Genomic DNA, 15,641 nt, shown 5'->3' on the forward strand with positions numbered 1-15,641 from the left:
AAAGTCACATGTGGGCTCGCACGCAGCCATATAAAGTATGTTTAAAAGCTGGACTCAAAGCCTGTCATTTCAAACAATTTTCAGGCAGCGTGTGGCAGATTGAACAGAAAGGATGCTCAGTAGTCATTCACCTGAACTTGATTTAGTTCCAACGTACAGAGTTTTCTTTTAAATCACAAAGGCTTGTGCTGTGCCAAGGACTCGCCACTGGATTGATTTCCATGGGGAATTTTCCTGGGATGCATCAAGAAGAGTGTGGCCAGCAGGTCAAGGGAGGTTCTGCTCCCTCTCTACTCTGCCCTGGTGAGGCCTCGTCTGGAGTCCTGTGTCCAGTTCTGGGCTCCTCAGCTCAAGAGGGACAGGGAAGTGCTGGAGAGAGTCCAGCACAGGGCCACCAAGATGATCAGGGAACCAGAACATATTTCACATGAAGAAAGGCTGCAGGAACTGGGGCTGTTTAGTCTGGAGGAGACTGAGGGGGGAATCTCATTAATATTTACAAATATCTAAATGGTGGGTGTCAGGGGCATCCCTTTTTTGTATTGTACCTAGCAACAGGACAAGGGGTAATGGGATGAAGCTGGAAAAAGCTTATTTAAATATAAGAAAAAACTATTTCACTGTTCAGGTGAGAGAGCCCTGGCACAGGCTGCCCAGAGGGGTTGTGGAGTCTCCTTCCTTGGAGGTCTTCAAGACCCACCTGGACATGTTCCTGTGCGACCTGATCTAGGTGAACCTGCTTCTGCAGGGGGGTTGGACTAGATGATCTCTAAAGGTCCCTTCCAACCCCTACCATTCTGTGATTCTGTGAATTTTGGTTTGGCTTTGACAATGTTGGTAGCAGCCCACATTTTGAGTGGACAACACCAAAAATTCAGTGTCATGACATTCAAGGTTTTGCGCCGACTTCCAGACACAGGAAACTAAAAAAGACAAAAAACAGAGATCTACATACATTGAATGCATTCTGTTTATTTGAGAAGGAAGATCTCATACGAGCGCCCATTATGGAAGGCATCTCTTATCATGTACAATAAAATCAACCATTGCTTCCAGCAGAATACAAAAATACACATCTCAGTGACTTCCATACAATAATAAATATGTAATCATGCATCCAACAATAAAAAGGCACAGAAAACTGGTCACTTAGTAGTCATAAAAATTACTACCTATATTAACAAAGCCACCCAAATTATCTGTACAAGGAAATGTAACAATATATTCCAAAGGTGAAAACACATAAAACATCTTTAAAATAGTATATGCAATAAATACCTCAATTGTTTTTTATATATTAAAAATAAAACTGTGCCATTGTAAACAGTATGTAAACAAACAAAATTCACTGTTCCTTACCGTCATTACAAGTCAATAAAGCCAAAAGTTACACCCCTGCTCTGTTAGATATACTTCATTGGCAAGTTTCGTCAGGCAGTTTTAATGTTTTACTCTTTTCTGCAGCAAACAGAGCCTGCTATGTGTGTAATTGTAAGTACTAGAGCGATCGCTAAGCTTCAAAACGGGCCACCCAGAACGTCGTAGGTCATGAAATAGTCAGAACTGAAACTAGGAAAAGCAATTTCCACAGTGTTAATGACAAAAGTCATTTATTTATACTACGTGTAATAGTGTCAGTAAAACTTAGCCGCTTCTATAGCACTGCTCTCCTATAGGTCTGAAGGGGGGCTGTACAAGGGTGAGAAGCATCCTTAATCCCACGGGCAGAAAAAGTGAGGCACACAAAGGTTAACTGAGTTGTCCCCAGTCTTGCACCAGCTCCACATCAGGAAACTAAAGGTAGAATCCAGACCTCCAGACACTTCTTCCTCATTTCCTGACATATCCTCTACTCCTCCTGGCCTTTCAGACAAGTAGTGTTGTGTCCTGAACTCCAGACCCAATTAGAATTACGGAAAGACAACCAACATGCAAAAGGAAATTTGTCCGCTCGCTTGGGCACCCATCTGCTCCCACTCATAACCGCGGAGTTTTGCCACTGGCCTCAGTGGGAGCACAACAGGAGCCTTTTTCCCCCCACATCTGCGGTCAGATCCACATTATCTGACTACTGAGCCCAGGCAGCGCCCTGCATTTCCTCCATGAGCCTACCAACTGCCTCGACTGTTTGTTCTTTTGAGGTCTGTTTCTATAGCCAACAAACTGCAAAGTTCAACCAAGGTGCATACTTCCTTCCTTATTAGCAAAGCAAGGAGTAGGAATCCGAGTGTGATCCTTTCCTAAACCAAAATTACAGCAAAAGACTCCCGGGAGTGGTGGGCCTTCTGCACAGACAGAAAGAGCTCAGAAAGAGCCTCAGTAGGGAATACAGCTGGCTTGCTGCTACTTCAGCTTTTGATAACATGGGCCTAACTACCTCATTTTACAAATTGTACTGTATCCCTGGGATGACTGTCTGTGATGAATACAAACTCACCTGTTCCGAACACATGTATTTCAAAGTGCACGATAGCTCCTGTTTGAAAATGATCTTTTTAGTCTTAGGTGAAGAAATAAAGATGCATCTATTTTAAGCTGTTTCACAGCTTGATGTCTTTACAGGAAGAACATACTTAGAGCATACACAATTAGAAGATACCCTTAAAAGGGATTTTGGAAGCGCTGCATTAAGGTATTTTTCCCTCCCTGGTGCTATTCAAGAACTGATCCTTCTGTCTCTACACAAGTGACTTTTCTAATGTCAAGCAGTTGTCTGATTTTCCTTACCACTTAATATTTTTGTGATTTTATTAATCTGTGAAATATTAAGAAAAGTCATTCTACAGACTGGTTCTGGAGACACCTCCAAGCCTTGGCGAGAAGTTTATAAGACATGCACTATATAACTTCTTTTTTTTTGATAAGGTACTTTTGGATAAGGTACTTCAAGAGTCTCATTCCAGATCTGCAGAGCCAGGTGAGCTGTATGAAATCATTAAGTATACTAAATAGTTGGGACTACTTTTTTATTCATCAATAAATAATTCTTCTGTGTTCACTTGCCACGCTGCATGCCCTCTTTGTGGAGAGAGGTATGAAAGGTGATCTGCTTTTACAAGATTCTGTATTAAATCTTACAAAAAGTTATTTTAGAAGGTGTTTTTCTTATATGTATTCAAGGACCACAGCAATGAAAAATTCTGTACATTCTCTTGAGGAATATATTCCCACCTGTGTTGTAGTTTGCAGGTTCTGTAGAAAACCCCAAATAGCAACTGCAGATTTCACATTGGGAAATAATAAATAGATTTCCCTCATTTGAAAAAAAAAATGATCACAGTAGGAAAATAACCAGTAAACAATAGATTCAGAGGTGTTTAATCTTGGCCTCAGTGAGATCAATGGGAGTTTTGCCAAGGATTTCAACAAAGCCAAAATTTCACCCAGAATCATATACAATTCTTTAGCTGACAACAATCGTAAACATCCTGCCACTCCATTGTATAAGTTAAATATTAATAAGCATCTGTAAACATCCTGCAATTCATCTGATATAAAAAAATATTATAATAAAAACAATGCAGCATCTCAAGCATTGTATAGTTTGAAGGTTTTTTGGCTCTACACACAAGTTGGCGTCATTATATCGGGCGAAACCAGAGTATGTATATACATATTTATATATATACACATACACACGGGTGTGCACGTGCACACAAACTGCAAACTAAACACTACATATATACACACATGCACACACAAATACTGGCAAGAGAAAAACAATCATGGGTGTGGCATTTAAAAGTCTACCAACGGTCTGATGTCTGACGATCACCCCGTGAGGAAGAGTTTCTACCTACTCAAACCTTTTGTGGGCTCACACACAAATGCTAAAAGTTAAAATACATGAACAATCTCCAGCAGGGACTGAAGTGCTGTTAAATCTAGGCATGTGCCCAAATCCCAACAGATTCTGTATGTTTGCAAAGACAATGAATTTTCCTGTGGAGTGAACAGGGCCAAGGGGAAACAGAGAGCAGAAACTACTGAGCGCGCACAGCTAATTTTACCCAAATGAGTACAAATCACGTTAGATGTTCTCATTTTCTACTGAATATGCTTTTTCAATTGGGTGGAAATCACGTGTTTCAGCTTTTTGCTACAAAAAGCTCAGACCCAAATGTGAGTTACGCAGAGAACTAGCCAATGTTGCACCCTGGCAACACTTCCATGTGCACCTTAAGCATCCATTCCTGCAAGTGGATGTCACTACAGAATCAACTAACAGCTGTCCTTGACTGGAATCTTAGTTCAGGTGACCAGCCTGGCTAAGGAGAGAAATTACTCATGTTGGACTGGGTAATTTCTTTTTTAAATGCCAGAACACACACTGCATGTGCGTTCATATCATTGCACGGTGCTTGGCATTTGAAGATACCTGCTTTGGACGTGCAGTTCTCACAGTGAGAAGTTTTGTCAGTACTGATACGTTTGCTGTCACTGTGAATTAAGACAGGAATCTGCTGGTATTAGACGTCATTAAATGATTTGTGTATGACAGCAACAAAGGAGAAGAGGATCTCTGTTGCAGAGATCAGGCCCTCTTCACCTCTCAGAACCTCCTCAATGGGTTGCACTCCATGTACAAATCACACCTAATGCACGTCTCATCTTCTGCTGTGACCATCACCTTGCCCTTTGATGATCCTCTCAACACAAAAGCTTCAGTAAACTAAACTACTAGGTATATAACTGACAGTTCTAGGGAGGTCCCACATTCCAGCCCTTTTAGGATGCAGAGGACGTGATGTGAGGGAGTAACTAATGAAATGAATTATTTCAGGACAGGTTCACAATGGTAATTTTTGTCATATATGGTTGAGTTGTTCCAAGTGCATGTTTTAAGGAGACAGAAATCCAGGATGGAAAGTATGGGCAGGACAAGTGACAGATGCCTGTAGGAAAACTAGTGAAATCTGGCTAAAAGATACAGTCCAAAAGCCTATTTCAAGATACAGACATGGTTATCTTGTGAGAGGACAGCACCATTATACACTTCCCCAATGAGCATCCGCATGCCTGTGGGAGCTCACTGTAAACCTTCACAAACTCTCCCAGGAGAAAACCTTATATTCTTGAAATTCTCACTAAGAGCCCCCAGGCCCTATTTGTCCCTGAAAAGCAAGGCCAAGCAGCTTTGAATGGCCTTCCTCAACTACCTCATTCATCTAACAATTGACTGTAACTGCAAAGAGAATGAGTCCCAAACAGAGCTTACCTCAACTGAAGTAGAGAGAAAAATAGTCATATCCCTAACTTTTCCTGTTAATGACATTGTTAGGTTATTAATGAACCAAAAATGTTTTCTATCCAATTAATACTTTAGTTTAATAGAAGTAGGAATTAAAATGCTAATTTCCTTTAAATATTCATAAGCAGGGATTTGAGGCACTAGGGAGCAGGTTAGTTTTGGCTTTCGCTCCATTTCCATCACAATTTACTCAGTTTTACTTTTAGTTTAGTTATTTCTTCCTGGTTTCATCTTCCAGGTCACATGCTGTAGTATAACATGGCTATACCTAGATCAAACACAGACTCCTAAAATAATTGATTCCAATGAATTTGAAAAAAAAGATATTGAAGTACTTCGAAATGTGTACCATATTGCTTGTACTTTCAGTATATTTTCAGTCCTAACACTAATCTTTCAACCATACTACAAATATATTGTTCTACAGAATAAAAGATATATTAGTCACTTGCACACTTGGCCAACTAATAGTTGTCATAATTTCTTCTATTTTTAAAAGTCTTACACAGCTGGTAGTGTTGGCCAAAACACCTCTCTTCCCAAGGGCATTGCAGTAGCTAACGTTAACTGTTAATGGTATGGCAAGCTCGGTACAGCTTTCAGCAGGGACTGCAGGGGTGTAACTTAAAGAAGGTTTAGATTAGACATTAGGAAGACCTTGGAATGAGCCTCCCAGGGAGGTGATGGAGTCACCATCCCTAGAGATATCCAAAAGACACACAGATAAGGTGTTGAGGGATACAGTTTAGTGATGGGCCTGGCAGTGTGAGGACAGTGGTTGGACTCGATGATCTTAAAAAGGTCCTTTCCAACAGCAATGACTCTGTGATTTTAGTCCGTAATGGCTATGCTAGACTTTGGAGTCTGAAGCCCTGGTCAATCTAGATCTCTTAGAGCATCCTACAGCTTTTTCCTAGCCTACCCATCCAGCTCTTCTGAATGGTAACAGGGGCAGATGTGCAAGGGTCTCATCTTGCCAAGCAGCTGGGAAGTCATCCAGACACAGGAGCTGGGAAGCAGCGTGAGAACATTAGTAGAGATGTAACCTGTGTTAAACATAAACTATGCTCCAGACTGCTCTTACTAAGCAATAAGCAATAAGTTATATAAACTCTAAATCCCATCAAAGAGCTAATATAAAAAGAAAAGTATTTCTGTCAGCTGGGAGACAAGGTCTTCAATTATTTAAAACAGAGGTTTACAATTCTACCGTGTATTGCTTCTAGAGGCTGTAGGTGGCAAATCACTGAAGCTGAATTCATTACTATTTGTCCAGCAATGCTCTCAGGTCTGACAATATTTTGTGAGTTTTCCAAAGTGTTAACAGTGCTCATATTTTATTATTTACAGAGGATGAGGGGATGATGCATTAAGTTTAATTCTACAGACTAAAAACATACCCAAAACCAACCTTTCAAAACGTTTTTTTTTTTCCTGTTAAAATATTGAGGACAACCACTATTAAGCCTACAGAAGCTGCTGTGAATTTTGGTATTAGCTCTAACTGCTACAGGAATAGTCTCCTGGAAGTCCCCAGACAGCTTCCAAATGGAATATCACTTCTGAGAAACAGACTGGGCTTCTGTATGGCAGAAACAAGCATTTCAAGTACATTAGCTAACCCTTAACAGAGCTATTAAACCTAATGCAACAGTAGTAGGAAAGAACTAGAGTGTTTTTGTAATTTTTTTAAGAAAAAAGATCAATTTCCACACTATATTCTATACATAAATACAAGAATTTATACAACCAGTAAATATCTCTCAATAATTACCAAATGATGCTTTATCAATCCTGTTGACGCTACCATTCATCTCTGAAGAGGCAACAGAGATATTTTAAGTCTTGTCCAAACTCCTCAGCTTCCTCAAGTCATCAAAAAACTCCTCCTTTAAACAGCAATACAGCCTTGTACAGTTCCTGCAGACACTAAATCTTTGTAGTTAGAATAAGCAGCATCAAACCTCGATGATGTGAAAATCTTAACACAAAACTATACAATCTTTGAAAAGAGAAGCAAAAAGATGGGAGAGCCCGTGGGATAAATGAAACACTCTGGAGGCTGCAGGTGAGAGGTACTTATGTTATTGGGGTGCAAAAATGAATTTGTAATGACTCATATAATTTTCTGTGTCTCTCACTTGTAAGAATGACAAGATGATTTCCTGGTTGTAAGCTAAATATGTTGCTCCAGCTTGGTTGTCCTCAACAATACACATCATTTGTGATGTTACCTTTCACAAAGACTGTTTGTACTGCTAATTATTAGTTACCAGAGCCATCAAACTTATATGCAAGAATTTAATACTTAGGGGCACAGAGAATGCAATGGAGAAACAGTAGTAAACAGTAATGTAATCATTAATAGGAAGCATCAAGCAAAATGGAATCATCGTGGGGCTTTTTGTCTCACATGTCCATCGTGGAGTTATCCATAATACGTAGTTTTCAATCTATTTTTTAAAGTAGGATTGTGGAACATCCTCTCATATTTGCTTTGTATATTAATTTTCCATTACATATGAAAAAGGTCTCCTGTCACTCTTCCTGGGAGGAAGATTAGACACATAGAAAAACACTGATAATTCTACACTTCAAGTAAGATCTGTTCGTTATCAAGGCATAGTGAAATTTTCATTAAGTGAATTAGCATTGCTGAGTTCAATTAAAAAGTCAACATCGGCAGGTTATCTATTTCTCTACAAAAAGAACAGGAAAACATGAAATGCACTAGTATAGAAAAAAATCAATTTGCCTTGTTTGAATTATAGTTACCCAACATTGCAGTATGAATAGCTTTGGGCAGGGATGAAGGGAGAAAGATGGTTTCTATTTATTATTTGGAGGACCAAGCATATTTGCTCCAGTCTCCAAGTTAGAAACACTACATTGAAGTAGTCTGTGAGGCTTTTTGATCACATGCTTTACATTTTACTTTTCTTCCAAGTTTAAAATTTTTTTCTTTGAAAGAAATAGATGTTCAAGAGGAAAAAAATAGTGGTAAAGGGGACATACATTAAAAAGTATCATAAAATTTGCAACTGCCATTGTATAACAATTTCCATTTTTGAACAATTTTTTTCTTTAAAGTATTGTAAAAAAACCCCAACATCTAAACCCATGAATTTGCCTGATCTCATTCAGTTTCTAAGAAGAAGGCATTAGGCATTAGAAAGGCAATACTTGCATGACTCAAATCAGAGGTTGCTACAGCAATTCAATACAATGAACTGGAAACATGAAACATGCACCTAGAAATCTACTGCCACTATAAAACATGCATTTCTCCTCTTCTTTCTGAGGTGCAGGGTATTTCATCTCTATGAATACCAGCCACTTCAAAACCAAATGTCATTGCTCTGTATTCCTTCCAGACTTTAAGGTACGTTGACTGACCCAGGAATTAAGTGTAATACGCCAGGGGGAAAATTAATCCAGTAAACTTCATATAGTGATATTTTTTTTGTCTTTATGAATCTAGCATGTTGAATCAGGCTCCACAAGATCTACTGAGATAACTTGTTTTCTAAAATGTAAATACTTTTAGAGGATGTGCTTACCTATTTTTGTCAAAACACTGGGATGTATGCTTTGAAGCACTTTAAACGTCAAGATTAAATTATAAATAATTCAGTTCATTAAAAACTTAGCAATGTAAGTCTTTAGTTCTAGGAGCTGGGACTTTTACAGCAGTAAGGAAAAAAACTTAATACTCAATTACAATAATCATGAGATAGTAACACTTGTTCGAAAGTCTTTCTTTAGAAAAGCCACATCAATAAACACAGCTACGATCCATGATCTCAGCAGAAGAACTCTGTAAAATATTTTGAGCCTCCTTTTCAGACACATTTGGACTTGATAACCAACACTATTCTAAGGCATAGAGTTGCATAAAATTTGCTCTTCTGGGCATCAAACAAATACAGCATAAATGATGTTTACTCTTTTTTTCTTTTCCCTTAATTGTACATTTAAAAAAACCCCCTTCTGCTTAGGACAATCAAAGTTGAATTCTTTGGTGGTCATTTAAAAAAACCCCAAACTATACAAAGATGATTGATCAGTTGTCCTATACTGAGGTAATTTGACAAGTTCCATAAGAAAGTTACATTACAAACAACATTTGCTTGTTTTCCTTGCCATAAAGCAGCTCCCACTTCTTAAAACACTCAGCACAGGCCTCTACAGCAACCCGAAGAGATCCTGTTCCAAAGTCCATCTTAACGCATTGCATATTGCAAGGCTGAGAGTTGTAAAGAGAGTGTATCCTATAATCAGGAAAGCAAAAAATGCTCTTCCATGTATCACATCCTTGAATTGACCAGGAAAATTAACTACATAGACTACCATAACATTGACACGTTCGAATAGTGCCACATGTTCAAATGGAGCGCAGCTTATGGAGAGGCAAAGAGAAAAGGAAACACAGCTTGCGAAGGCTCGGCAGGTGCCACACGAAGAGCACCAAAGGGGTGAATGTCAAGTACATTAAAAAACTAAATCTTTCCACTGGTTGTCTAACTTCCCACTGTTTGCATTTGCTTCTCCTACAACAGCACGGAGATCGTGTCACTTGGCCAAGGGATTTCAGGGTTTTTTTTATGGAAGATCTAATGGAACAGAGCCTTTTACTTTTGTTTGTTTACCAGAATAATCATGTCCACAGAGCTCTTAGAGTGGCATGGTGCCTTTTGAAACTACAGCAGCAAGAGCACATATATAACTGGATATAAATGAAGTCTGTTCTGCTCCTTTTGAATACTTTCCTCTTTTTTTTGCAATAAAATAATGAGGAGAAGATATTTCCCTTTCCAAGGGATGAGTCCCATCTACTTTCCAAGGGATGGTTGCCATCACACTCACGAGAAAAGGAGGGGAAAACCAGGATGCAGTACTTGACATTGGCCCCTTTAAACTGAGAAAATGAGCTTTGTAAAAACCAATCTGCTGCCTACAAGGAAAACATGAAGGATATCATAATGTCTATTTAACTTGTTGAAGCTACTTGATTAAGTCAGTCGTGTTTCTCACGCTGCAATGACACATTGTTAGGAACAGCACAAAGACAGCAATGCTGTGCAAGTTTTCTGGCAGGTGGTGCAATATCATCTCATCTCAAACATTTAAGTAAATAGGGTTTTTTTTCAGTTATATGCAAATTATTTCTCTAGTAGATGAATATTTTTGTGAAAAACCACCAGGAAATTCAATTCCAAAGCTACGTTTCATTTAAGTCAACTGTAAGTAACTGCATAAACTCAGGCCTAATGTAATTTTTACCCAAAGATGGTTTTAATTTCTTAACCTGTTTACACTCGTGGATTACTGTCTTGCATGTGACTCATCTTTGCATGCAGAGTGTAAAACCCTAGAATTTGGTTTCTACATTTGTATGAACTATCAATGTAGGAGTGCTGACAAGGAACAAATGGATGCCTTGGTAAAGAAATGCATATAGAGACATTTAAAAATTAGTAGTTAATTAGTAATGAGTAAAAGCTTACCCCACAAAAACCAAATCAGCTGCTACATTTTAAAAGTCTTATGTGTGATAAATAAAATCCATTTTCCCGTAATTTTTTTCCCACCTTTCAGTCTGCTTCTCAAACAACAGAATAAATAAAACCATTAGTGCCCAAAAGTTCAAATATGCTACAGATGTTTAAGATAACTGAATAACTACCTTAAAATGCACCATGAGAAAATTCTCTATCATTTTCCATGCAGGAAGCCAATTGATATTTTTGTGAGGTACCGGTCTTTCAAAAATACTCATAAGTTAGTTACCTGAAATACCTTCTGTACATGGTATATTTTTAAAAATCTAACCGTACAGTGCTTCAATCATATACAATGAATATCAGCTGCTGAATATGGCACAAATGCTAAGATTCCACACCCACACGTCCTTTGCCGTAGAACACATTTTTAGGCATAACACAACACTGAAGAATAGAAAAGTGCCTGAAACTGGAAAAAAACAAAACAAAACAAAAACAAAACCCCCAAAAGACACTCAAGTAGTAATAAATTAAATCTCATTCAAACCGATATAAAAGTTGTTCAAGTGTTTAAAGTATCAGATGTGTCATGCAACAGAACAACAGACGATTCAGGCAGGCACACCATGCATTATAGTTTGCATTCATGGTATCACAAGGTATCTCTCTCTCCCTGCTTCTCCGCGTGGCCAGCGAGCGCTGGGTACCTGCGGCACTGCTCGGCTCACACGTGTTCTGAACCCCCAAAGCCCCTTGGTCTCCTGCACAGGAGGTTTTATGGAGCTATGCCTCGGAAGGATATCCAGACAACCTTGTGCTGTACAGTGGGATCTTGCTGCAGCATAAAAAGAGGCATACTGAGCTGCATGTAAGCAAAGCAATCACTTCTTGGTTATATTTTCCAGTCAGTGCAGTTCACCAGAAACCAATCGATTTACCAAAATGTGCTTATCCAAACTGGCCAAGTTTGCACACCAGGAAAACACCTTCACAGAATGTATCACCTTTTCCTTTTTTTTTTTTCCTTTTTTCTTTTTTTTTTGGCACAAATTCTTTTGTACTCTTGCAGCAAGCTCTTCACCATACACGAATTCAGGGATACTAGCCTGTACAAACACCGATGCTTACTCTTCCACAGAGGAAACTACAAAGACAGCAAAGTGCCTGCCACAGCTTTGCTTCTCCAGCAACTTTCCCACTTCTCTCGAGGGAGAGCACCAGCGTAATTAAACTTCAGACAAAGGGGTGTTCTTGCCAAGCTCTTTAATTCCCTGGAGAATTCGCTTCATATGACCCACTTTCGTTATCCCCAGGTCCTACAGAAATTAAAAAAAAACAGAAAAAAAAAAAAAGAGAAAAATAAGGAAGTTTATTTACAAAAAGGAAAAAAAACCAACTTATTGATTATGATCTTGCCATGCAACAGATGTCTAGAAATGTGCTCACTGCAATCAACATCAATCGGGAAAGATTCCACAGCACTAGCAAGTGTTGCCTAACAAAAAAATTGCTTAGGGCATACAATAAATCCTACTCTCTCTTCCAGGCAGAAAATTACTTACCTGCAATAATGACAACCCAAGGCTGTGTAATATCTCTCAAAAACCATTTTTCACTTGACTTTCAAGTACAAAAATCTTTCTCAATTTCTGGCAAAGAGAAGAACAATCTCCCCCTCCTCTCTAAACAGAGCAATCAAATGCTTGGGAGGATGTGATGGGTTAGGGCTTCTGTCCAGCAATGTCACTTGATCTGAGGCCCTGTGATGTCTGTTTTAATCAATAAACACAGACATATCCCCAGTTTCTCAAGGGAAAGTGGATATAATGACTACAGACATGTAGGACAACTTCCCTTCAGAGAGCAATAGAAAAGGTAAGCTTTTGTTTTTCATTCCAAAACGGTTATGTCTTCTAATATGGATCTCCCTGATAGAGAGCTGGAAGAAAAATTGAGAGATGTGACAGTCACATCCAAAGAGAAAATATAAAAAGCACAAGCATAAATCTCCTTGTAGCCACCACTAAAGCAATCATATCGTCTGAAATACTTCTAATATTTGTTTCTGAGACTCATCTCTACATGAGTGACAACAGGTAAGAATTTTGCAGCAAACCTCTTCCAGTATTAATAACAGCTTTAGCAGCAACCTTTTCAATTGTGACTGGCCCAATGGTCAGAAGAGTAGAATGGGATGCCCAGTTGTGCTAATGATCCCCACTGCATTAATAAATTTTCAGCTCAGTTTGGTGAAAATCCACTTCCCCACCTGTAAAACCCAGCTTTGAAAAACTCTTTAAAACCCTTGTGTTGGTGATGTTGAGCAACTGGCAGAGTCAAACACTAGTTTATTTGTAGAATAAACCTCATGTAAATAGATTGTGATTAAATAATAAAACCTTAGAAAAGTGTCTCTTTTTCTGAAATAGAAATCCTTTCATTTTAACAGGAAAATTTTCCATTCTGAAGATATTAAAAGGAAAGGAGTGTAATTAGGCAGCTATGTGAAATCATATATACATAACTATACACAAAGACTGTATCTACATTTCTATAGCCTCAGAAAATCTGTGCTTCATATTACTCAAAAGTGTTACCATGCAATTAATTCTGCATTTCTCCAAAAGAAGAAAGGGGTGGTAAGATTAATTACATATTTCATTGCAAAGGTTGGACAGCACAGATAAAATACGTTGATTATTAAAATACGTTATTAATTTTCAGAGAGTCAAGGTTGCTTTCTGGTTATGGTATAGATGAGAAAAACACTGGCTGTTTCTTCAGTTGAAAACTATCAGTACTATAAATACACGACCATCCTTAAGAGCACTTTGGCACAAAACTATCAGCAATACAGAGTCCAAGATATCTTCACAAAATATAGGCCCATAAACCTATCTGAAAAAAAATCTGATTCTCCACATCACATCGATATGTTCTGTTTCTGTTACTGGTCATCTCACAATACAAGTAGTACTAATTTCTAAGTTAAGAGAATTGATGTAAGTTCTTAAACTCATCCCACAATGACATTAATACTTATCATTTTAGATTTGGAGAGATTTTCTTTTTTATGCTCCATTTTCTAGCGAATCAAAAATACACAGGACTACTGAAACTACTGAAATAGCCTAGTGCTATGTAAAGGAAATTCTATGTAAGGGAAAACCCATAAGGACACTTTCCAAACCATGAGAAGCCACACATGTTAAAGGTTAAGAACCTGCAAATTCTTCAGAACACACATTTTTCACAAGTAGAACTTCTGTTGCGTGAGCAACATGGTGAGATGCTGCCAGATTTCAAAGATCAGAAGAATCATATTATGGGATTCCCAGAAAACTCAGCCAATTTTCCACCAGTCTTTACAAACCATCATTAACAACGCCTAGGTTTCAGAGACAAGAGATTTCAGTTCATTTTCTGTCCTAGTTCAGGTTGCTGTAATGTAGATCAGAACCACAAGTCTCAAGAACTTCATTACAACTTTTGGGATCCTTTTGATACATTATGTCATGCTTCCAAGGAAAAAAAAAAACCCAACCAACCAATAAGATGAACTCTGAATTTTTATGCTTGTGTTAATAGTTTGGAGGAAATGAAAATGTATACATTCCTGACACTAGATGCCATCCAGTATTCTCAGTTTGCTAGTAACACAGGAAAGTTTGCAGAAGTTCTCTCACCTCAGACTACAAGGATCTGCTACAGTAGCGCTATCATGTGTCATTCAAAAAGCAAGATCTCTGCATTTTCATGCATGCATGAGTTTCAACATATCCTACATAATCTGTCCAAATGTAATTGATATCTAATTAACAAAAATTCAATTTGACTAAAACATGGTTTGAAGACAAGACTAGAGAGAGTCTGAGGAAGAAAAAAGCCTTTATTTCTCCCCACTTATGGTCTTAAAACTACAGGATCACCTCTCCTTCTGCTAAGCACTTTGCCATCTCTAGGTTTTCAGCAAAGAAGGCTCAAAAAAATAAAAGTTGGGCAAGAAAATCCCTGATGAAAATTCCCACAACATCTTTCAGGAGCTCTTCATTGTCATTATATTGTGGCAACTAAGTCTCTGCCTGCTTAGCCAAGAACTCATTGATTTCAGGTTTATCCCACACATTTTGTCTCCATGTACCACCAATGTAATATTATCAAATAACTTCTATAAATGCTCCTTAATATTAACATCTTCCAGATGAGAAAACTACTCTACTTGCATTCCCAGGCATCTGGCACATCTCAACTTTTCACAAATCTTACACAACGTTTTCCATGCAAGAGCTATTTCAAAACACGCTGTTGTGAAACACAGAGAGTCCTCAGCAGAGACTTCAGCCTGACTGGCACTGCTCATCAGGCTGATGGGAGGCATGGGGACCCTTTCTCCATGCAAACCAACACTGCTAAGGAGCTCTAAAGTAGACATCATCCCCATCCTACCAAATGTGTTGCAGTCTGATCATAACTAAGTCGAGTGCATAGGAACATGGTTATCAATTACTAATTTGGGTGCATAGGAACATAGTTAAGAATGACAGCTTTTATTGCAACAAAGTTGCTCTAGTTTTCAATGAGTTGCTTGTAAAATAAGGTTAAAAGTTTAAAAAAAAAGGTTACAACAAGCTTTCTATCTATAGTTTCTACAGCAAAGTTCACAATTCACTGCCCAGCCTTTCCTCAAGCAAAAGTAAATCACCTGGGTAAAAGTCTAAGGTTCCCTTAAGTAAAATCAGGCATAAGACAGAGGGTGGAAAAGGTTATTACTGCAGGGGCTGGGTGGAGAGAGGTATCAGGTTCCTCTTGGAGGTATTCTCCATTTACTAGTTACCACACAGAACTAGCTAAGAATGGGATCCACAAGCAGAAATCTAATTAGAGGT

At 38.4% G+C, this 15,641-nt stretch overlaps 1 protein-coding gene across 6 annotated transcripts in view; it reads right to left on the reverse strand.

Annotated features, from left to right (window-relative positions):
* Positions 1 to 952: 952 nt before the first annotated feature.
* The window catches only part of DGKH (diacylglycerol kinase eta), a 176,950-nt gene continuing 162,261 nt past the window's right edge, over positions 953 to 15,641 (reverse strand). For all 6 annotated transcript variants that reach the window (XM_061995125.1, XM_061995120.1, XM_061995156.1 and 3 more), the window contains one exon: positions 953 to 12,071. In XM_061995125.1, the coding sequence (XP_061851109.1) occupies positions 12,019 to 12,071 (53 nt within the window). In that variant the 3' untranslated portion in view covers positions 953 to 12,018. The remainder of the gene's footprint in view (positions 12,072 to 15,641) is intronic.

Source organism: Colius striatus, chromosome 1, assembly GCF_028858725.1.
Source record: "Colius striatus isolate bColStr4 chromosome 1, bColStr4.1.hap1, whole genome shotgun sequence".
Classification (NCBI taxonomy): Eukaryota; Metazoa; Chordata; class Aves; order Coliiformes; family Coliidae; genus Colius; species Colius striatus.